Below are 22,920 nucleotides of genomic sequence, written 5' to 3'. Positions count from 1 at the left end.
AGGCAACTGACTTTTTTTAAAATTGCTAGCCACAGATGACTCACCAGGAGATTTATATTTCTTGAAGGTGTCATTTACTAGGGGGAAAAAGAGCACTGTTGGAGCTTGTGGACTGTCAGCATCTTCAAACACATAGCACTCCTTCAAATTTTCCCTGTCTTCATCACTTATCTCAATTTTGGGAAATGGAATTCCTTGCCCCGAGATGTACTTTGCAATCTGATCCAGAGGCTGGATGAATGAATAAAATAAATAAAATTAATACAAAGAATCAAAAAAGATCCAGACACCTGGATTGTTTTTAAACTCCAGCAGCTAACATGAATATTCTAAGGCTTGAATCTTCCTCTGGGAAGATGTTAAGTTTCAGATTGAAACAGCCATAACTACACTAAACATTGCAGCTTATCTTATTTTCTGTATTGCTTTAGGCCAAACAAGAAAACAGTCACTTTCTTTGAGCTTGCAAATGGAACCGAAAGCCACAGGACTGATTTTATAATTCCAATGAAACAGGGTCAGAAGAGGAAGGCAAAGAAACTGCAAGAATGGAGAAGGAACACATCAGTCCAGGTTGTTCTGCATCATTGTCTTGATGCCTTCATTATTTACAACTTTCCCAATCTCTGTCCTCTGCATAGTTTGTGATTGATTGATAATGACTCTCTATTAACAAACACATTTATCAACATGCCTTATGACCTCATGAAAAAAGACTTTAACAGCTATATTTACTATAAGCCTATGTTTATTTTATATTATTCTCATTATATATGCAACACTAATTATATTATTTTTCTTCATTAATCAAGTCCAGCATCAGCCAGTACATTACCCTAAGACTGATATGAGATAAACAGGCCCAGAGACATATGGGTTTTCCCATTTAGTCTGTTAAAATATTGTCAAGACTTTCCATTGCCTCTGTAACTTCTTCAGTTCAAGGATAACTAAAATCAGTATCAGAACTCCAGAACGCTCCTCAGTCAGTTCTTCAAAAACTCTTGGATCCACTGCAATGAAGACTTTGATGATTTTAAAATGCCTATATCCATCACTGTCTTCTAGTATCCTTCCTAGCTACTGAGAAATAAATCACCTAATAATCCAAATAATAAATCAGATAATAACCATCTAATTCCCATTCCCGTACTGGAAAGTTAGTTGGTTTAACTGACAAGTGCTAGACCATGAAGAAAAAAGATCTCAGGTACCATGGCTTTTCTTACCAACGTCTGGGACCCTCCACTGTAATTTAAATGCAGGATGACATCCACCTCCCTCTTTGATCTCAAAAGTGGTGGGTAGCTGGTATTGATGAAAAAACCAGTATCAACCAGGGAGAGCTCATCGTCTGCTGTTTCCATCAGTTTATTTGGAAAGGAGTCTATCACTGTGTCTGAAAGACAAACATTTCTCAGTACAACAAATAAAAACCAAGACTGACTGCTCCCCTCCAGAAAGTTAAAGAAGGAAGAATGGAGAATTTTGCCCCCCATTTTCCCTGCCTGCCTTTGACTCACTAGCAGTACTGATTCACAAGAGTAAGTGACACACTATAGCTTTTTCCTCCCTTCCTTTCTGGACACCTCAAGCAGCTTTCGCCCTAAAGGGGACATCCCTCCTGCCTCTTCAGGCTGAGCTCACCTTGTCCACTGGAACACAATCCTCAGATAACCAAATTCAATTTCACCCCCCCACCCCCCCAAAAAAAATGAAATGCTGTCCAAATCTGGCTTCCATGTCTTGCATTTGTGGAAGGGAGAAATGGAATTTCAGAAGTCAGTCTTGTGTCTTCCTCCTGGTTGGAAATCCTAAATGAATTCCCAAACCTAAATGTCCTCAAAATGTTACTGAAAAACATGCTGTGTTACTGTGCCTTTCCAGGTAGAAAATCCTTCACTCTCCAGGTACTTGCTATGCATCTGGAAGCCTCTGATAAAATTGGGATACTGTGCAATAGTTGGGCGTCCTGTTAAGACATCTCGCAGAGCAGAGGAGAGTGCGCTTGAGGGAGTGAGTAGACATGTGTCTACCTCATAGGGATTCATGGACAGAAAGGGTTCTTCTGCTGCAAGAAGGAAAGAAGTTCTGAGTTGAGGACAGTTTTCTGAAATTATCAATATTTTTATAAAATGGAGTAACTAATAATCACAGTTGTCACCATCTTCCACCCCAAAGGTAAATCAAACACAGTTATAAGACCTGAAGGTCTATGCTACCAAATAAAACTCAGCATTACACAGTGAATTAAACTGCAGGCAGCAAGCTGCCAGGCAGTGAGCACCACCTCTCCCTCCAGGCTTCCTCAAATGATGCCCACCTCAACTGCAGCGTGTGGTGAAGGGAAGAGCCAAGTCCCAAAACACACAGGAGGACAACACTGGCCTTTGAACAGGACACCTTCAGAATGCATGTGAATATCACCCAACTGCAAACATTAACTAAGTTAGGAGGCCAGTCACTCCAGGTTCCCTGTGCAATTAACAGCAAGAGTGAGCTTTCTCCACAGGCAGCTTAGTGGAGAAAACAGCCCTCTGCAAGAGCCATTTTCTCTACTGATGGTATTAGTGGCCAAGGAGGACCATATCCTAACTTAACAATCTTAAGACCTGTTCTTAATACAACATGATTTTTACATGTCTGCTGGAGACATGAAGATAAAAAGGCACAGCTTTGCCAAAGTTTTGCCAGAGCAGCACAATTTAGTTCTTCTAAATCAGGCAGAAAATTTTCTTAGCTGACATCTCTGCTTTGCTTTCCTCATCTCTCTCTCTGACTTTGACTGCATCTCTCTAAGCATTAGGCATCTCCACAGAATAGAATATATACTGGTGGGGACAAAAAAAAACAACAACAAAAAAAACACACCACAAAAATATCTCACCAATATCTTTTACTCTGTCTCTGGTCCATCTACACCAGAAGTCCTCTGAATCAGTAGCCAAATTCCAGACATACATCACATCTATGGAAAATATACTACTCCACATGCCTGTAATGTGAAAGAGAGAATAGAAACTTATTGATGGAGTAGTCTTGGAAGAATTTTAATTGATACATACCTTCAGTCCTTCCCCTTGGACACTTCCTTTCTGTCTGGATGGATATCTTCATGGGCATATTTCCTAAGTATGTCCTTGCTAATGCAAACTCACACCTGCTCAACCTGTTTGTTGGTGTCTTCCCAGTGCTGTCCACCACAGACCACGTGCTGACTCGTGCCAGCTGCCTCTCGAGTAGGCCACCTTTCCCTTTAGGCAATAGTCACCTTGCATATAGCAGATACGAGTCTCTGAGAGCCTCTTCACCATCCTTCCCATAAAGAATTCACTTCCAAAATGTTCTGCGCGAATAGAAGCTCCATATTTCAGGAGACCGACTTCATAAGGAGTAAACTCCAGCCACTCTACGGCAACAGCAGCCAGATCATGAAAAGGCAATAGTATGTTAACTATTGTACAGAAATACAGAAGAGTACTAGAGAGTGGAACAAATCATGAGACAGACACTGGCTTGTTCATAATACGCCATAATATGCCACAGCTATAGCTGTATCTATATTGCCTATAGTACTAATGCCACAAGGTCCTTTCACATCAAGGGAGGGCAGTCCCAGGCTGTGATACAGCAATCGCCAGCAGAAAAGCCCTAGTCTGAATGAAACCATAAGTGTTCCCTGCAGTCAATCTTACCCCAAAGTATGTATTGCTCATGTATAGCTTGTTCCCTTTAGGGCACAAGTGACAGAGAGCTTAGCGTTAAATTGGTGCCATGTATTCAGCTGCTCATATTAAATACTGTGAAAATTAGTACTAGAGGAAATAGTGATTTTCCTGCCACTGGACCCAAAAATTCAAAGTGTTCCTGTTCAAAGTAAGACCATGTGGAACCATCATAAGAATTAGTTTCATTACAATGATTTTGTGACAAGGATAAACTGTGAGTTTGACATCTTCTGTGACATAACTATATTTTCACTGCTGGCAATGTAGTGAACTCAAATTCTAAAGACTAAACATGTTTGGATTTTTTTATTTTTAAGTGTTAGTCACTATTATCTGAATTTCTGAAGGGGTTTTTTTGTGATTATAACGAAAGGACTATTGTGCTATTCAAGCTGATTACATGCATTTAGTCTTAGCTCAGACTATTTAAATTATGAAGTTAAGAAATCTAAATCATAACCGTTACCTCTGAATGCCTGAGCACTATAGCTGGACTTGAGGTTGATGGCCACGTAGATGGGCAATGGGTTCTGACCATTATCCACTGCCTGCCGTTGGTCCGAGAGTCTATGCTCGTCTTTCTGGTTTTGATTAAAAATGGTTAATGGAATGAGGTGAAAAACAACTTGCACTTGAAATAACATAATGTGAATTATCAGCTTTATCCAGGTTCTCCTCCCCATTCTCAGCTCACTAGATTGTTCAGAAATATCTGCCATGGGATATTCCAAACTTGGCAAGTATCCCATAAGAAGCAGCTACACCCTATATGGGTTCTCAGATTTTGAGATAAGCAAGGAGGTTGACTGTAGATTCAACAAGGAATCCCAGGAAGAAATATGTGGCTAAGTGAAAGGTAAGGTACTTTCCTTGGCTTGATCTCAGCAAACAGCGTTGATCATATTTTGCAACTATATTCATATGCAAGGATATATCCTATTGCACATGACAATTTAAAACTTCCTTGTATAAAACCATACCAGAAGGAAACTACTTCACTTACCCTATTTTTAAAGTACCAAAATATCTATGACTCTTTCTTAAAACTTGATAACATGTTTAGACAATGGTCTTTCCTGCTATTTGAATCATCTCCATATGCAGTCTATAACTAGGTCACTTTATAAATGCATATCTTCATTTATGCCAGTGAAGTAATTTACTTAAAATTTTTAAGTGCTTCTTCTAGTCAGAATATTTAATGTCCAAAGTGATCAGTTTACATTTCAAAATAACTTTTACTAAGGATTTTTCTTTCTTTAAGAAAGAACACTTTTGACTGCAATGCCATGGCTCCTTCAGTTCAAGGTCAGCCTCACTTTAAAGCAAGAGTAGTGTTTTAATAATGGATCTGCATATACAGAATTTAATCAATGACTAAGCTAATTATTTGTATTAGCATTACTGAATGGCATCCCAGGATTTGTTTTCTTCCTTATAGCTATAGAAGTTAATCAGGTGTCTGGGAAAAAAAGGAGTAATACCTTATCATGTAGCATGGATTCAATGACAAGCCCCCAAAGGTCTATGAAAGAAGTGTTATGTCCTTCTTTAGTCCTCTCCATCAGGTCGTTATAATAGTACTTCAGACAATCCAAAGAAAAACAGCAGATCTTGGATTTTGTTACTTGTTTTCGAGCTTCCTTGATTGCATCCTCCAGATATTTTTGTGACCAATTAGCATCTTCATATAAGTTTGCCATTGTCCTGAAGAAACATTAAAAGAAAATAATGAAAGAGGAGTAATGCTGTGGTTTGGCTTCAGAGAAATTTTGTGCAACCTGTTTGCCTGTTACTTAATTCTTATGGGGTTCACACCTAAAAATTAAACACACCTAAATACTCTCATTTCAAGAGCAAACAAAACCTCCAAACTTTCCTGGGTTTGATGATAAAAGCTTATGCGGGCTCAAAAATTATCTGAGAAATTCAAGGGAGAAAAAAATAACACACCCAAGGCTATTAAATACAAAGACTCCACAAGTCCTCAGAAAATCCATTTCTTGGAAGGTGGGAAGTATTCTAGGGAGCAGTCACTGCTAGTTTGCTCTAGTCCTACCTTTGTTCCTAGCTCCTGCCAGCAAGTGAGCTGTGCAGGTTTTGGGTTTTGGGCATGTCCTGGTACAGCCATTCTCACTTGTATCCTTGAAATCATAACACAACAGGTACACTCAGATCTCCACACATACGGAGAAGTTAAAAGAATTTGGGCAAATACTTAGACAAAACTTCCATTAAGGTTTGGACTTATATAAAGGACTGACACACAATTCAGTGAAAAAAAACTCTCCACTACCAACCAGGTGTAGAAGAGTGGAGCTACCTAGAACCCACTTGATCAAATACTGAAGTTCTTTTGAGTACGACATCATCTGCTGTGTGCCCACTGAGCGAAGAGATCACTTCACAGTGAGCAACCATAGCTGCAGTCTCTCCGAGGTCAGTAACTTAGCAGTCATTTGTTGGACAGTATTAATTCCACTAGCCCCAAATACATCTTTTACCAGAGGGAGGTGCACTCTAAATCCAAAATGGAAGTGAGAATAACCAGCAAATGGCAGGCATAAATTCTTCTTCTCATCTTTCTTCAATTTCCAGTCTAAAGACAAAGTCGTTGCATTCAGTCTAAGGTATAATTGATAAAATATGAAAAGGTAATAGAGCATTTACATGAAAATATCCGGCATAGACTCTGTCAGTCAGTGTGGTGACAAATGCAGCTGATGAATGTGATGACTGATCTCTTACTCAGTATCTTATGTTTCTTTGCTCTGGGTGGACACAGAGGAAATTGTGGGGAAAATGGAAATGCTTTTGCTTTACTAAGTGCCATATAAGCTGACGGTGCTGTACAAATAGTCAGTAGTATTGACCAGAGAGTACAAACATAAACCTTGTTTGGGTCATTCTCACCATGTGGTACCCGATAAACCACCGATGTAGGAAATGCAGTCTAAGAGATTGAGTTTCTGGAGAGCCAGCAGGCTGCCATACATCGCTGTCAGCGACCTCGTCCCTCCACCCGTCGTCGTGATGGCCACCACCGGCACCTGTGCAAGACAGCAAGGCAGAGGAGCGAAAGCCATGCAGGCATCAGAGATAAACAATCCTCTACTGCAGAAATCAGATAACACGTTGCAGGCATTGGTGCAAGCAGTGACATTACTTCGTGCAAAAAGGATGTGACGATTGCAAAAGGCTTCTGTTGCCACTGCCCGAGTGATGGGAGAGGGCGAGCTGAGGTCTTACCCACTCAGATGGGGTGGGTAGGAGGCTGTTTACTTAATAGATAATTGGAAATCAACCTCGTCATCCTGGAACTGGAAATCAACCTCATCACCCTGGAATTCTTCTCAAAGTCTATTATTAGAAGCCATCTTAGAAAACACAGGATTTACCATGCGGGAGCAGATTAGGGGCCCATGATTCTGCCTCTAACGATGACCAGCATCTCAGGAGAAGACACAGCACCCTGTAATCGCCCAGACCGCACAACAGCCGAAGCCTTCTCGGCCTCAGGCCACTAATTACTTTAGGTCCTTTATGTCCGATAGGGCTTCCCCCTCTCCAAGGTCCAAGTGCAATGGAAGAGGCAGGCTATTATTCTCTTAATCTTTTACTGATCTAGTACACCCTTTGCTTCTGTTAACATCTTGAGTGGTGTGGATGCTTGCATGCCTTATGGAAAATGTCTATTTATAGCTTTCTAGTATTAGCTTCTAATTTCATCGAGCGACCTGCTGTTCTAAAGTCAATGAATAGAGCTTGAAGAAAATATTTACCCATTCTATGAAATTAAAAAAAAAAAAAGAAAAATATGTTCTTCCTACCCTAAATCTAAGAAATTTTATAAAATAATAATAAAGAAAAATCTGATCATCTTAACTAAAATTAGAATAATTTCAAAAAATTATATTTTGTTTTTTACATTTTCTAACCTTTTTCATTATGAATTAAAATTATAATGATAATTTTTTTTCTTCAGTTAACAAGGGGGAGGGGATTTTTTCCACAATTTTGAAGTTGAATACATGAATAGGAGAGCCAGAGTAATTAGACATTTTCAAAAAACAGCTTTGGTCTTACCACCTCAACCACTTTTCTGTGTGTCAGGAAGTTATGTAAAAATGTTCTTTCCAGCTTTCTTGAAAACTTTATTTCCTATATTATTCTCTTCTCTGAAATCCAAAATATTATTTTTTTTAAATCTGTACTCTATCCACAGCACAATTTCTTTTAATTGTCAGCTAAAGTGTATTCTTGCTGTTGGTATGCTTGTACTTTTTTGATTTTCAACAACCCAGATAAACACAAGCAGTTACAAAACTTATGACTGAATTATGGAGGCAGGAGCAGGAGCTACAGTGATAAAGCTACACTTTTACCCAGCTGTTTCATCTATACAACTCATCGATGCTGTAAGATTCCCTCTTCTATTCCAGCTTGATGGTTTTATTCTAGTAGTCAGTTTTCCCAACAATACATCTTTTCTGCTGCAGAAATAACCCAAAGTATTTTTATTCAAATGTCTGTGTGAAAATTTCGTTTCCTCCCCCCAAAATCCTTTAAAAATGCCATGACCACCACCTTGCCTCTGTTACTGAGCCAGGCAGCATCTCCCAGCTGTTCCATGTCTGCCCACTATAAATTCTCCCCCTGAGAAATATCAAGAAATGGGTTGAATTGAGGGAGCTGTTGAGAAGTTGTGGGGGCTGTAAAGACATTATTCTGCCTTCCCCACTCTGCTGCATGAACCAGCTACTGCTTCTCTTGCTCATTTCTTGCCCTAGATGGCCAACCCTGTCCCAGAACAGCAGAATTAGTTAAGCTGTTTTTTTATTTGTGGTTTCAATTTGTGATCCAGGCCCTTATCCCCGTAGGGGAGTTGCTACCAGGGACTGTATTGTCTTGCCTCATGCTCTTTCAGATCCTCCTCCAAATGAAGAACTTTTTTCAGAGCAGCAGCAACATATTTCTTCCTTTTCCGCAGGAAGTTCTGCTCTTCTGCGCACAGGTTAAACCCCAAGCGCACATCCAGGTCTCCTGAGCTGGAATAGACAACGGAACAAATCAATGCACATGTCATTTACAGCCAATTTCAAGATCTGTAGGGCGCATAGTCAGTAAACTCCACAAATCATCTGTAAAACAAGCTATTTCCAAGTCTGCATATTGATCAAGGAACAGAAGAAAAAGGAACGTTTCTATTGCTAGCCAGGAGTAGTAGTGAGGATGAAGAGGAGTTTCCAAGATGCTTTAGACTTCTTGTGAACATGGGCACAAAGACAAGACACACAAGACAGGAAAAGATTACCAAAAGGGGTAATGTCAGGAGTATTTTTTTCTGTATCCATTCCTTTTTGTCACTGTGACATCCTGGAAAACTCAAGTGATGCCACCATCACCTGTTCTCAGGTTTTGCCACCTCACTAACAGTATTTAAAGTCCTAATGAGCTGTGTGATGGAGCTTGAACTGCAGAGCAAGTCCAGCAGCATCACACCCCTGCTCAGCCTCTGTCCGGTGAAATTCAGCCTTTCACCTGTGTGCTGAACAGGTTTCTAGATAAGCATTTGCAAGCTTCATCCTGCAAATATATAAGACTATCCATCATTTTTTACACATAAGCAGCCACATTGAATTTTCTCCCTTGAGAAATGTGAAGCACAAGCCAACAGATTTTCAGGAAAAAAGGTACAAAACCAATCAAATGTCAGCTAATGTTTTGTGCCTTCAACAACACAAATTCAGTTGTTACTGAGAAGAGCACTCAAAATATTGACCAAATCTTCTGGGTCACATCACCCTCTGGTGGCTGCAAACTCTATCCCTGAACATTGCTTTCACCAGTATTTCACAAACCTGAATGTTTCAAGGGTTAATGCTAGTAACCTCTGTTCTCCAGCAAATCTGGTACATCACAGCGTAATTTTGAAAACAGAATAAAGTCAATTGATTGCCCTTATGAAAACAAACAACTTTTTTAGCGGTAGATTAAAATTTCTTGCACTCTCTTTATGAATTTGTATCTCTTAGATTTACGTTTCAACGCATTTTGTTATGGGCTGAGATTGAGCAGGTAGCTCTTCTTCCTATGCTCTGAGCTGCACCTACACAAACTGCTCCCATGCTTTGGAAATCCACCTTGCTTCCCTTCTGTATATCACCCAATAGTAAGGACGCTGTGAACCATATGAAGTTTTCAGCTGTACCATAAAATGTCATTGTCTTCGGTTTTAACCTACCGCTGGTGCAATTCTGTCCCTGCCAGTGGGCTGGAGGAGGTGCAGCTGGTCAAGTCTCAGTGAAGCAGGAGCAGGGACAGAAAGCAGGCTGCCCTGTCTTTGTTTTGGCAAGTTAAAGTTAGTTTTTCCAAAGTTAAAGGGGAATAGGGTTTTTTTCAGTCATCACACAGATCCGACTATTGGCACAAATGGGCAACAAAATGACTACGTGAGTAGTGCAGTTTTACTCACGTCTACGAAGAGTGGTCATAAAATAGGCTAATTTACCCTGAAGAAACCTACCAAGGCACATGAACTCGTATTGAACCGCATGATCCTGTAACTGCAGCGGACTTGCACTTACCTCAGGCACCACGTGAGTACAGGGCAAAGCACTCACGCGGCATGTGTTCATCTCTCCACCTATCATAGAAAAAAACCTAGATAACTAGTTTACAGTAATCCTGGATGATAGGACAAAAAGGGGCTATCTTACCATTTTCTTGCTGTCAAGCACAAGTGAAAGGAATGATCCTAGAAATCCAGAAAATAAAGCTAATTAGCATCAAATTTTAAAACATTACTTTCCTTCAAGCTCAGGCAAGGCTCATTCAGTAAGAGAGGAGGTTGTCAAACAATAATTCATATGGCTAAGGACATTATTTCGGTACAATTAACCAAAGTCTCCCTTCCTGCTCTGGAATCAAATTCTCTCTTATCTAAAAGCCTGTCTGTTTGGGGCAGTTGGTGTGCCATGAGCTTGCATGTTACACCAGCTCACAGTGTGCACACTTAGAAGGCACAACAAGAATGAGACAAATTACCTTATTAAGAAAAAAGAAAAAAAATCACATACAAAAGCACTCTCAATATCAATATTGAAACAAGTTAAGCTCGTATTCCAGATTTTTTTTTTTTTTTAATTACTAGCTATTCTAGAATTACCCCAACACCCAGAAAGAAATTTTGGAATGCATATGCATGTGATGGTCATTTTTGTTCCTTGAAACCACTTAGTTTTAATTTTGGAATGCAGGTTTGCAATGATTTTTGTATTACTATAATTATTGTTAACACCTGCTTCCTTAAAAGTGAATACGGCAGTCTTAATTGTTTTTATCATTTTCAATAAATAGCTATACAATTTTATGCAGTGGTTTTGTTCTCTTGGTAACTTTATTTCTAGCAGGACAATATTAAGCACATTTTAAAAATATTTATATCAAAATCTTTGCATCACTCACCTCTTCTACTGTTATTTCCTTCTCCAAAGGGAGTGAATTCAAAGGGAAAGAAAGGACGCCGGAATCCTCAGTTTCATTTTTATTTGCCAGCTGAAACAACGTAAAGAGCGGTAGGGATGCGCACATGAAAGGCTTGTCATCTCTAGAACTTCTCCTACTAGGAGGGCTAGTTCAGTTCACTGGTTACGTTAATTTCTTCTTCTAACTTCATTGAGGTCCACGATAACATACAGAAGGGGAACGTACCTCTTCTGGTAATACGATATCCAGTCTTGTCTGTTCATTTATAACACAGTGAAACACGATGATCCTAAAGCTGGGGTCAGAGTCCAGCAAAATCTTCTGGCTTCCTTCATGGGATCCTTTCACCGTAAATGTAAGCTCCTGATCTAAACATAAAGGCAGGGAACAAAGAGTATTTTAACTGCCCCACGCAAACACACGTAACTGATACATAAAATCCACCTCTACTCTGCGTGCTTTTTATCTGATTTTCCTTACACCACCAAGATTAGGTAGACTTTGGGTTGCTGAAGCAGATGGAAAACCGATACAAAACATCTTGGTGGATCTGTATAAATCATTAATATACAGAAATCACGTATTTTTGAAATACTGTGCCATTTTGCAGGTGCTTTCCATCAATAAATAAAACCAAGATTTATATTTAAAGGAGTGTCAATTTAAAGGCATTTTGGATTATTCACATTGAATAAGACATTTATTTTATGTCAATCTGTTCTGGTTCATCATGTACGTTTTATTTTATGTTGTGTCTGCTACAATAGTCAAATAATTCAAACCCAAAAATCAAGCCAACTACTTGACATGTGCCCTCACGTCACCAAAACTGGAACAACCTGTCAACACAAAGACAGTGTTCCTTGTATGGAAAAGCCTTCAAGTTTACAGAGAGATCATGTGCTGTTTTTTTGCAAGATTCGTGCCAAGAGGCATATAATTTTAGGTCACTAACCTTTCCTCCCTGTGTTACGTTTCAGTCTGAATCTTCTTATAATGCAACTTAGCCATTGCTACCATTTTCTTACAAAGGTCAATTTTCCATTCATGAATTATCTCCAAAAACCATGATTTTCTGAGATTTGCCCCATGGGCAGCTTTACACAAGCTACTCTTTATCTGAATGAACTTAAAGACTAGTGAAGAGTCCTGCTATATTTATTAGAGCTACATTTTACAGGCAAAGTCCTGATTTGGCAGTGGTTTGCATTTTGTGCAGTCCCCTTTGATACATTTTTACATTTAAACTTGAGCCTATGTTTATCATTTTTTGCTCAAGCAACCAAAAAAAAAAACCTCTCTTTCAGAACCCTGAATGTGCAGAAACTTTGTACATACTTAAACCCAAATTAAACATACAGGATAAGATTTCTACATATTAATTTAGTTATAAGATGATTTAAAAAGAAAATCCAACTTAGTTAAAAATTTTCATTTTGAACAAGCAATAAACAAAGAGAACTAATATATTTTTTCCAGGTTTTTAATTCTAGCATATATAGCTTTATTTTTGCATCAATTTAAGATTTGCCTCAGAACTAAATACTTGGCTAACTTGAATTTTGAGAGATACAATCTTTCTGCAAGGTGGGGCATGGCGAAACTAAGTATTATGTGACACAGATAGAGTAACATGCACAACAGATTATTAATTTTTCAACATCTGTTATAACAACTGAATCACAACACAAAAACAATAGGTTAATGAAGCAATAACCTCACTTGTGGATTGCTGCTTCAGCTTCCCCGTATCCACTCTAACCTCCAAACAGGAAACCTCGCGTGCCTATAGCAAGAGATGATAAATGACGACTAAGAGAAATTTAAATGTCATTGCAAGTGATTCATACTGTTCTCAGCCAGCTCCTCTAGTTGATCAATGAGCAACACAATTATTACCTATTAAAATGTCTTCAGACAACGTGAGGGCAATAGTGATGTGGTATTTTTTCTAAGTTTGAATGTAAAGAGGAACAACTCATGAGCTGCTTGAACTTGGAGACACAGTTAATTAAAGAAGAGGAGACCTATTCAAAGTAATAAGCGTATTGAGAGATAGGACTCTTCTTATGAGTGTTTTACCACTTTCTTCATTAGCCCCTGATAGTTCTGGGTGCAATGTGGTAATAATGGGTAGGAAATTCAAGTTTAAAGAAGAAAGTTGTTGGTATATGCATGCTGACAGCAGCCTCACAGCATGCTTTTACAGAAGGTGGCACCGCATTGAAGTGATGGGAAAAACAGTGATCCTTAGCGCCAACAACAGATCCTGTTTCTCAGTAGGACAGTGTGGCTGATAGTACTGGCTTTGGGACACAGCTCAAAGATTCCAGACTTAAAAATATGAGCACTTGTTATGTAGGCACAGGAAAGACCATAAGAAATATACATTACCACTAGTACTCCATTAGTAATGATGCCATCAGGATAGTCGAGACTGAAAAATAAAATGGGAAATATAATGTCACGGGTGGGACAATTCAGATAAATATGTAAGTCTATGACTTGACACATTACTCATTTCCCCCTCATCAACTTTGACATTTCAGACTTTAACATTCTCACTCAAAAATACTTTGAAGTTCATTCTAGATGAATACATTCTAGATGATGAGCTGAGCTGCAAGTTTTTCCATCCACCCATGATAGAACATGAAACTGGGCTTTTACTCCTGTGGCTTTTAATACTTGCTTTAGTAAACCGTGTAATGAATTCTGATATGTGACGTACTGAGTTTGAGGAGAGCTGGAAGCTGTTACATCAATCTTGACAGTTTGGCCCAAGGTTTTGTACTCAAAAAACTAACACACTTGTCTACATTTCCACAATATTCCAAAAATTACCATAACGGCGGAAGACACTGTACTCACCTCTAAAAAGTGATTTGCAAAATGGACATGAGATTTTAATATATCGCTATATGTGTAAATCTATTTCCACTTATCCACCTAGGGACAGAAGTGGATTCATGTACTGCAGATGATGTCAATTTTTATATTCTTAAAATTTTTTCCCCTCAGAAAATGTCTCATTAAGGTTATCTTATAAGTTACCATTTTATTAAATTGCAGATGTAAACTCATACAGTATCTCAATAACCCAGATTAGTCCAAAGGGAATATATACATACATAAAATTATAAAAATTGAGCACCAGGCTCCTCAGCCTGCTGCAGACCGTATGAGCTGTTTATTCAGACTTTGTAAGCTATGGATTACACACTCTGTAGTCTCAAATAGTTATATAGTTGAGATATGTATTTCATCTCAGCTGAAATCAGGCAATACTCTTCCTTTAAAATCAGGTGCATGACGCTGTTATCCATTTTAAGAGAAGGTTTATCACAACTACTAGATTGCAGTATAAATACACATGAAAATAGCTTTGTAGAATTTCCCATGACAAAGAATTCCCCTAAATTCTCAATGCTTGTAAATAGTTCAAAGTTTCATTTCCAAATCAGCATTTTCCTTTAAGAGAAAGGTATGAATTGGCTAAATACAGTGCAGAACACTCAGAAAAACTTTCCAGTAAAAACAAAAAACTAACCCCCCAGAAAAACAAAGAGTTATACACTGGAAAAAAGAATTTTACATAAGAATTTTGTAGGATTTTTTTTTTTTTTAAAGTGTATTTTAAAAGAGTTCAAAGAACACTGGTCAGGAACGGGCAAAAAATACTCAGCGTTTCTACCTTCATGTAGGGAAATGGGGTTAGGTAGCCCATTTTTGTTTTGTTTCAGACTCAAACTTTTGCACTTAATTACAATTTTGTACTCAAATAGTTGTAACATTACATGACATATGGCGTCACTACCCTCAAATACTTAATTTTTAAAAAATTAAGGAAAGCAGAGAAACAGCATGGTGGATATTAAAAGATTTCAGTCTGAATAGCCTGGTAAAATGAAGGAGAAGACAGGAGAAGATGTTATTCTTTATAAGATGTTATTCTGGATAAGACAGAAACAGGAGAAGATGTATTTTTATGGAGGTAAATAATCCAGTAGAGTGTAGTATTCTTTGAGATATTGATGTCAGCAAAGTATAAAGTCAGACTGATAGTTAGGAGTGAAGGCATGGCCTTCAAACAGGGTAGAAGGACCTGCATTGTTGGACAGAATGGCTTGGAAGGCTCCCGGGAAGAACTAGGATGACACAGGCATTAAGCACCAGTGGCCAAGATGTCCCTCTTGGGGTGTCACCTCTGTGGTCACTGCTGTAAGGAAGCCCAGCTTCTGTCACTTGCTGGTTACTCTCCACACTGCGCTTCCAACTTATCTCCTGAGTTTCAAGGCTTCTGCTGGTCACAGCGTAAGACAGATGTTCTACAATTTTTAATTTTTTTTTTTTGACCTGGTGATCTATACACTTGTTTTAAGAAGAGCAAAGGCACTCACCTTTCTCTGAAGCTTTGGAGATCAGCTGTGGCTAGAAACACAGCTGATCTGGGCGCAGAAGAGCTCTTACTATTACTCTTACTAATATTACTTACAGGTTGGCAGGGACCTTTGAATATTTTGCCTTGCTTTGGAGCACTGAATAACATCCCCGTCTCAGGACTAGCTGGTAACTTCCCTAACAACCAACCTGCTGTTAGACAGCCCTCATTACACATATTAACACTCCCGTCCTCTCCTGCATCACAGTTTGTGATTTACGGCTTTTTCTAATGCAGACTTCAGTTTTACTATGAGATCTGGGAGCATGCTGTAGCCTGCAGCAGGAGAAGCCAGGGACAGAGACCCTGGGCATCCTTCCCCACTAAATACCTATGGAAGGGGTGCCTAACACTGCAGTGGACCCTGTGAGCCTGGGGACCACTTCCCAACAGCTGGTACACATCAACCTGCCTTCTCCTTTTTAGATCATGCCTGGGTTATAACAAAACAAGCAGTATTATATGGGAGCTTACAGTCACACAGATTCCTGTATTACAGTTCACATTTAGAGTAGGCAACTGTGCTCTTTTTCACCAAAAAAAAAAAAAACAACCTGTTTTTTGTGATACCTATGTACAAAATTTTAATTCTTTCAAGTCAGATCCAGCTTCCCCTTCTTTTCACAGCTTCCGCATAGCATGGGCTGCTTTTCTGAGCTTTCTGACAACCCGAGATAAGCACAGGGGATGGTACTATTTCAATAAAGAAAACTGTATTTGCCTCCAGGATTCTTTGGTTGTCATTTTCCTTTACTTCAAACTTGTGCCTTATGCGCTCCTTGAGGCCCTGTGACTTCGTGCCATAAATACAAAGACTGCATTTGGCCCCTGATGGAGACCCAGCCTACTCAGAGTTTCCTCAGCAGCGCTCAAACCAAATGGCTAGCATGATCTGCTGGTCCCCCACACATGGGAGAAATTTCTCAAAATAACACAGCAGAACTACAGAAAGAAAAAAAGACTTTTATTTTCTAAAAATCATGCTTTTGCCATATTTCAATAATTAATATTTATCTTTTATACAACTTCTTTTACACCTATTTACATGTTAAGTGGGCTTTGTTTTAAACATCGTCTTTCACATTTGAAAAAAAAAGGAAAGGGTGGGGGAGCTGAGATGAACGGTTGTGTAAGAGTGGTCCTTCATTCTTCTAAGAGTTGTTTGAGATGCACCTCCTCAACTTGGGACATCTGAAAGACAGAAACATGCCAAAAAGAAGATCAGCAAACGCAGCAAATACCCTGGGGCCCTCACACCTCTCCTTGGAAATTCAAAGTACCTTTTAGTTCATCAGAAGTCTCTTTGGGGCCCCTCAGTACCAGGCGTGGGCTTCAGTAGAAGTCAGAGGGGAGGGGGATGTTGAGGGAGCGAAGCCATCTAGTCCAGCGGGACCCCGTCCCCGTAGCGACTCGTAGAGGCTCTTGCTGATGCTGGACCCTTGCCAGGGGACAACACAAGGGAGAAAGCCCACGTTACCATTGACAATCGCCGGAAAATAACGCAAAAAGCACTGAAGTACGCAAGTCGGCAACCTGTGTACAACGACCTTACCTGTTCTGTCACTGCTGCTCGAGGGCAGCAGCTCTCACGCCAGCTGGGCTCGTGCTATGGGCCCGTAAAACACTGGGCAGGCGTTTGCAATCCCTTGGCTCAGTTGCTGGTGACAAGGCACTGGGAGGAAGGAGCATGCCTTCCTCTCTGTGTCGTTAGGATCAAGCCTCTGGCTCTCAGTGCCTGCCGTGGGTAGCGGCAGCAGAGGCGCGAGCATTTGCAGGTACTGCAGGAGTGGCCTTAAGAGTGAGGCAAAACTAGAGAGGGTATTTGTCTTGCAGTTGTGGAAACCGAGCTACCAAAATGAAGATTTTCTTCCGTTTTAAAGAAAATATAACGGGAATGAACGCGGGAACAAATTTCATACAGCCCGCCAGCTTATCGTGTGGGAATGTTTACAATGTTCTTTGGAAAAAGTAACACAAACCACAATTTTTGCAGTGAGATCAATAGGCAAACAGAAACGGGAGTGACAAAGCCACTATTGTAGGTGCCACCCAGGAAACTTTCTTGGCCTGGGGTTACACTTCATGTATGATATTATTCATCTGAAAAGCTGGAAAGAAAGAACAGGCTAATATAGTAAATCTTGCAATTGGTGAAGTCTGGAATGAAGACGGGGAAGGAGTGAAAAACTACTTCAGATAAATAGCATCAGACAAAATGTGCTGGTGGGAATAATTATTGATTTCAGAGATAAACTCTCGTATTTACCCCCAAAAAAGTATGTTCTCATTGTTCCCATCACAATACCAGATTTGTAGAAACCGTTCCGCATGGTTAGCTGTACTTCTTGTTAGTACTGTGGTTGGCTCTCCCCCTCTGAAAATTATCTCCAATCTCTCAACACTTCTCCCATTCAGCAATGACAAAAACCCTTGCCAAAGCCTGCTGAGTTTGTTCAACACAGGTGAGGTCGGTTTGGTCCATAGCTTTCTGGTGACCTATCTCAGCTACTTCAGTATTTCAGACCTTTTCAGGGCTCTTCAGCTTATCACAAGTAACGTGATTCATTCTTTCCAGTTCTAGTGCACAAACCCTTTCACTCCACTAACTACTCCTGACATCACACTTTTCTATGTTGAGGGGGAAAACCCTCCTCTCAACATCCTATCAAGATCACAATATTTAATCAATTCAGATGTGCTTACACCTTTATTCCAGACTCAGCTGATGGGCGGAACAGCATTTACTGCCATGCATATGCAAGAAATGCAAACGAGGGATAGTAGGGGAAATGTTTATCCAGCATCTGACAAGAAGCCCATTTCCCCAGAGAAGCATCTTCCCTTTTCTCAGTCCTGCTGGGACCTCACAGGGACACTGCCTGACTTTCGATGCAGCAATTTCTTCCCTTTGTGTGTGGACTTCTTCAGGACACAACTATTAGTGTGGTCCTTGGGTGACCAATGTATGAACAAAAAAAGTGGATCAGACGTGTTCTTGCTGCAGCAACTGAGCCATGGCTGTGATTCTTTTTAAAACCTCTTCCTTGGGACTTCCAAGGGTCCTTTTTATTTGTACAGTCCCAGCCATCATCTTCCAACCAGTAGAATTGTCACTCAGACAACACCTGCAGAAATTGTTAAATTTCCAACTTTATCTATTGAATGTGCCTCCAGGAAAAGGCAATTGGCTGCAAGGTCCAAGAGAAGAGTTTGACACAGAGCCGGTATGCACATGCTCTGAGAGGAATTCCAGCTTCCGTCCCCATATGCAAACCCACTCATGCACAACATCCAAGCCAGACAACCTACCTGGACTTCCCTCATCAAAAGACAGCATTATCAAGAGTACCATTCTATGTACCAACCCCATAAGCCACCCTCTAACGTGCAGAGGAAGGAAGACCCTAGACAGGCCATTTGGGTCATCTAATGGAGCTCCCTTTCCCATTGCCATTACTGATGCCGTGACACTCCTAAGCTGTGATAGGCACCTTTTGTCTTGCTGTTGCTGGGCCTTCTGCCAGTTTTGGTGCACAGTAAACAGCAAACAATCCACCCTGGTGAGTTTCTATGAGTTGTAATAGAGGATTCTGGGACTGCTTTATCTCCGATGACTTTTTCCTTTGTGAGCACTGGGAGATCTTTCCTTCTTCATTCATAACACTGAGCTACTGCCCTTTCTCCAGCCAGTCCCAATTCCCCCTTTCTGTCAGGAATAAACACATTATTCAAAGTCTCCACGAACATACTCTCCTGCTAGGCCTCCTGAAGTGCCTCAAATGCCTTGAGAGGGTCCCAGCAGTACCATCCCTTCTCCAAGGTTGATTTAACAACACTTCCAGTCCACTAACATGGATCAAATTGGTGACAGAAATCCTTTCAAGTAAATTCATCACAGTCATAAAGCATATTACGGAGACAGACTAGAATACCTGTGATCCTGCACCAGACTCCCTCTCCAGTTAGAGCGACAGATTTCTCCACAGCATGAATCAATTACCTGAAGCAAACACGTCCCCTAAACAGTCAAACTCCACCAACAGCTTTCAAGCCTACCAAGTAAAGCTAGTGCTGCTTCTCCAGTTTTCCTAGTTCCTCAGTTCTCAGCCTCCCACAGTGATCCTTGCTCCTTTCTTTATGCAGAATATTTAGTTCTCCCTGATGGGACTGATATTCAAGTCTACCACAGCTCCCCAGGCATAGCCGGATGAGCTGAATAGATCAACTTACAGGAGAGCATTTTATAATGCTGTAGATTTGAAAATCCATATTCCCAAGACAGGGGGACATAAGACGTTTAGGCTTGGCACTCCTTCTTCTAAGGGTGAAAAACTCCTGAATACTTTAATTGCCCTCATACTTCCTTGTGTTTCAGTGACACAAAGAGAACAGGAGGAAGTTGGTGCCCAGACAAACAAGGCAAAAAGTATATTTTAGGATATTTAAAATCTAAAGGCATGTGTTGTGAAATTCCAGTTTACTAGACTTGAACGAAAACACCTAGGTACTGCTTTCAGAGACTGTAGGTTTAAGGAGCATGTCACAGATGAACCACCTTTCCAGTCTATTTTTATACAGAATATAACAGTTTATATAGAATTTAGGACTCTACTCACGTGTTCTGCAATGTGAACTCCACCTCCAGCTCCTCACGTGCCTGAAGGAAGGGAAAAAAAAAGGAAGGTATAATACCTATTTTTCTTCATAGCTTTCATCACACCAGTTACATATAATTTGTAAAATATATATTTAGAATAGCACTTGGGAAAATTCCCAGAACATAAGAAAAATTTGCAAAAGAAATTGTGGTGCCAGCTGAAGATATTAAATTTTAAGATACTGAAAAAACAGTTGCTAAAACTAATTTTTTGAAATCTAAATGCCATATGAGCATGCAGACATAGGAACTGCTATTCTGCTAAACCAGACATTTTTCAGATTTTAATTCCCAACACAAAAAGAACCAGCTTCTTTAATATTACCACAGTTTAAAGTGGCTGAAAATTCAGACCTCATACCAAGAGCAATCAAACATGCCAGAAATATTCAGAATGAAGGCATCAGGTACTTAGTTCTAGCTGGGTCCATCCTACATTTTTAGCATAGAGATTTGTTCTTAACAAAAACTAACATGGAGCACTCATATAGGGATTTTAAGTCTTTCTTACAGTAGCGGCAAAATACAGTTTAAGTAGATTTTTCCTATAATGAAAGATTGTGAAAGGATATATTTAGGTAGAAGGAAAGAATTTGCTTTTGTTCTCGCTGATTCCATGGCTCACCTGTGGATTCAGCTGAAACTTCACTCGAACAGTACGTCCTACAGTGAGTTTATCTATGTCAAAGAGAACTGTGCAGAGTTCGTCATCCCTGGTGATCGTGTCTTCATCGCAGACCTTTAGTTCCAGCACATTCTGCAAAAGGAGGTTAAGAATATCATGGACATCTTTCTATATGTAAGAGCTCCATAAGGCAGGAAAATCTCAAGACTAGATTTTTACTCCTCCCTCCTCCAGTTTTAGGGGAAGAAGGAAGAAGGAGAAAAAGAAACAGAAAAGCAAAATAGATTTGGGAGTATTGGGCTTCGCATTAATAACTGTACATACACAAAGAAGCAGGCTTGTCTGCCTGAGGAAATGAAACAAGACAGGAGATCATACAGAACATTCATGAATTTGTGATAAATAACTGTATTAAATGATTCTACATTTGTTTTATGGTCTTTGGCTCTAAGTGTATGAGACAGGTACACAAAGAACATTTAAAGGATTTCCTTTCCACCATAACTAGAACTAACTGATCTTGCTGTTATTTTCCTGTGATCTTTATCTTGGGTTTCACTTGTATATGTCAAGACTGGGAATAGGATAGTAAGATCATATTCTGCAGAGCATTTAATTGCTTCTCACTGCTTCAGTATAGTAGATGTTTAAGTAACAAATATCTGGAACAGAACAATTCCAAGGAGATGTAAGGGACAGCAGTTTTTCCTGAGGAATCTTTAATACCTCCAGTGTTCAGAAACTAGCTAAATACTTGTTGGTTTATTGTAGTTTTGTATGATCTACTGACTATCTGCAGACAGCAGAACGGTGAAAACCATTTGTTTTCACTACCTTGACCCGGCGGTCGATCTTATAGCAGAAAGCTTCATTCCAGACGGGGTTTTTGCTGTTCCTAATGGTTCTGGTCCGAACCTTCTCAGTTGAGGCAGTAGGCAGCCACAGTGTCACATAGCAATCTGAAAAGGTGACTGTATAAGGAGAAGATGAGCAGGGTGTTAATGTATCCAGAGAATTAATTACTGCATTGTGCACATTGAATCCTGGTAAGACAAAGATAACACGGTAGGGCATTTCTTCCTAAAAAGTACAGGTAAGGAGTAAATAATACAATGAAGCACTCATGGGAAAACAGAAACACCCTCACACATCTGTCATGCTCGTTCCCCACACAAAGTTTTATTTGAAATAGCACTGTACTCCACATGCAGTACAAGCGCAACTACCCATGTTGCATTTAGATTTGTATTCATCGCTGTCCAAATAACTGGGGCAGACTAACGTTGCCAAAACACAAGAACATCTACCAGTATATGCCCTCTGCCACATGCACTCACACCAGCTCTAGGATGGCTTCTCTGTTGCTCAGGCAACACGCCCCACAACCTTCGATCTGGACTGCAGAGAGACTTGTTTTCTAGCATTTCCTCCCCAGATTTGGTGCCTTAACTAGTTGAAAGCCTTTGTCAAAGTGCTGACTTAAATGAAGGGCAACAGATTTTTTTTTCCAAAAAGTGAAGTGTTCCTCCACCAAAGCTCAAAAATTTTATTTCCTTATGACTAATCAGAATGTGTCAACTTCATATTCAAGCCCACATTCTAGGCTTCTGCAGCCCAGGCGGCCAACCACATCCTGAGCTGCAATCAAAAGCCGCGTGGCCAGCAGGTCAAAGGAGGTGATTCTGTCCCTCTACTCTGCTCTGGGGAGACCCCACCTGGAGTCCTGCATCCAGCTCTGGAGCCCTCAGCATAGGAAAGACATGGACCTGTTGAAGCAGGTCCAGAGAAGGGCCACAAAAATGATCAGAGGGATGGAGCACCTCTCCTAGGAGGACAGGCTGAGAGAGTTGGGGTTGTTCAGCCTGGAGAAGAGAAGGCTCTTGGGAGACCTTATTGTGGCTTGTTCAGTACTTAACGGGGGCTTGTAAGAAAGATGGGGACAAACTTTTTAGCAGGGCCTGTTGCGATAGGACAAGGGGTA

The 22,920-nt window shown here is 40.1% G+C and overlaps 1 protein-coding gene across 1 annotated transcript in view; it reads right to left on the bottom strand.

Moving 5' to 3' along the window:
- The window catches only part of LOC309405390 (uncharacterized protein), a gene marked incomplete at both ends in the record, with an annotated part of 62,440 nt that overhangs the window by 29,168 nt on the left and 10,352 nt on the right, over positions 1-22,920 (bottom strand). Inside the window, 17 exons of the mRNA XM_082000160.1 lie at positions 45-231; positions 1,230-1,399; positions 1,880-2,071; positions 2,888-2,995; positions 3,272-3,409; positions 4,195-4,309; positions 5,213-5,435; positions 6,642-6,778; positions 8,641-8,776; positions 10,448-10,485; positions 11,196-11,285; positions 11,442-11,584; positions 12,939-13,002; positions 13,611-13,653; positions 20,274-20,314; positions 20,940-21,071; positions 21,774-21,910. Of these exons, the coding sequence (XP_081856286.1) occupies positions 45-231; positions 1,230-1,399; positions 1,880-2,071; positions 2,888-2,995; positions 3,272-3,409; positions 4,195-4,309; positions 5,213-5,435; positions 6,642-6,778; positions 8,641-8,776; positions 10,448-10,485; positions 11,196-11,285; positions 11,442-11,584; positions 12,939-13,002; positions 13,611-13,653; positions 20,274-20,314; positions 20,940-21,071; positions 21,774-21,910 (2,094 nt within the window). The remainder of the gene's footprint in view (positions 1-44; positions 232-1,229; positions 1,400-1,879; positions 2,072-2,887; positions 2,996-3,271; positions 3,410-4,194; positions 4,310-5,212; positions 5,436-6,641; positions 6,779-8,640; positions 8,777-10,447; positions 10,486-11,195; positions 11,286-11,441; positions 11,585-12,938; positions 13,003-13,610; positions 13,654-20,273; positions 20,315-20,939; positions 21,072-21,773; positions 21,911-22,920) is intronic.

Source organism: Phaethon aethereus (assembly GCF_964289735.1).
Source record: "Phaethon aethereus genome assembly, chromosome: 5".
NCBI classification, from domain to species: Eukaryota; Metazoa; Chordata; class Aves; order Phaethontiformes; family Phaethontidae; genus Phaethon; species Phaethon aethereus.
This window is presented reverse-complemented; position numbering and strand designations above follow the sequence as displayed.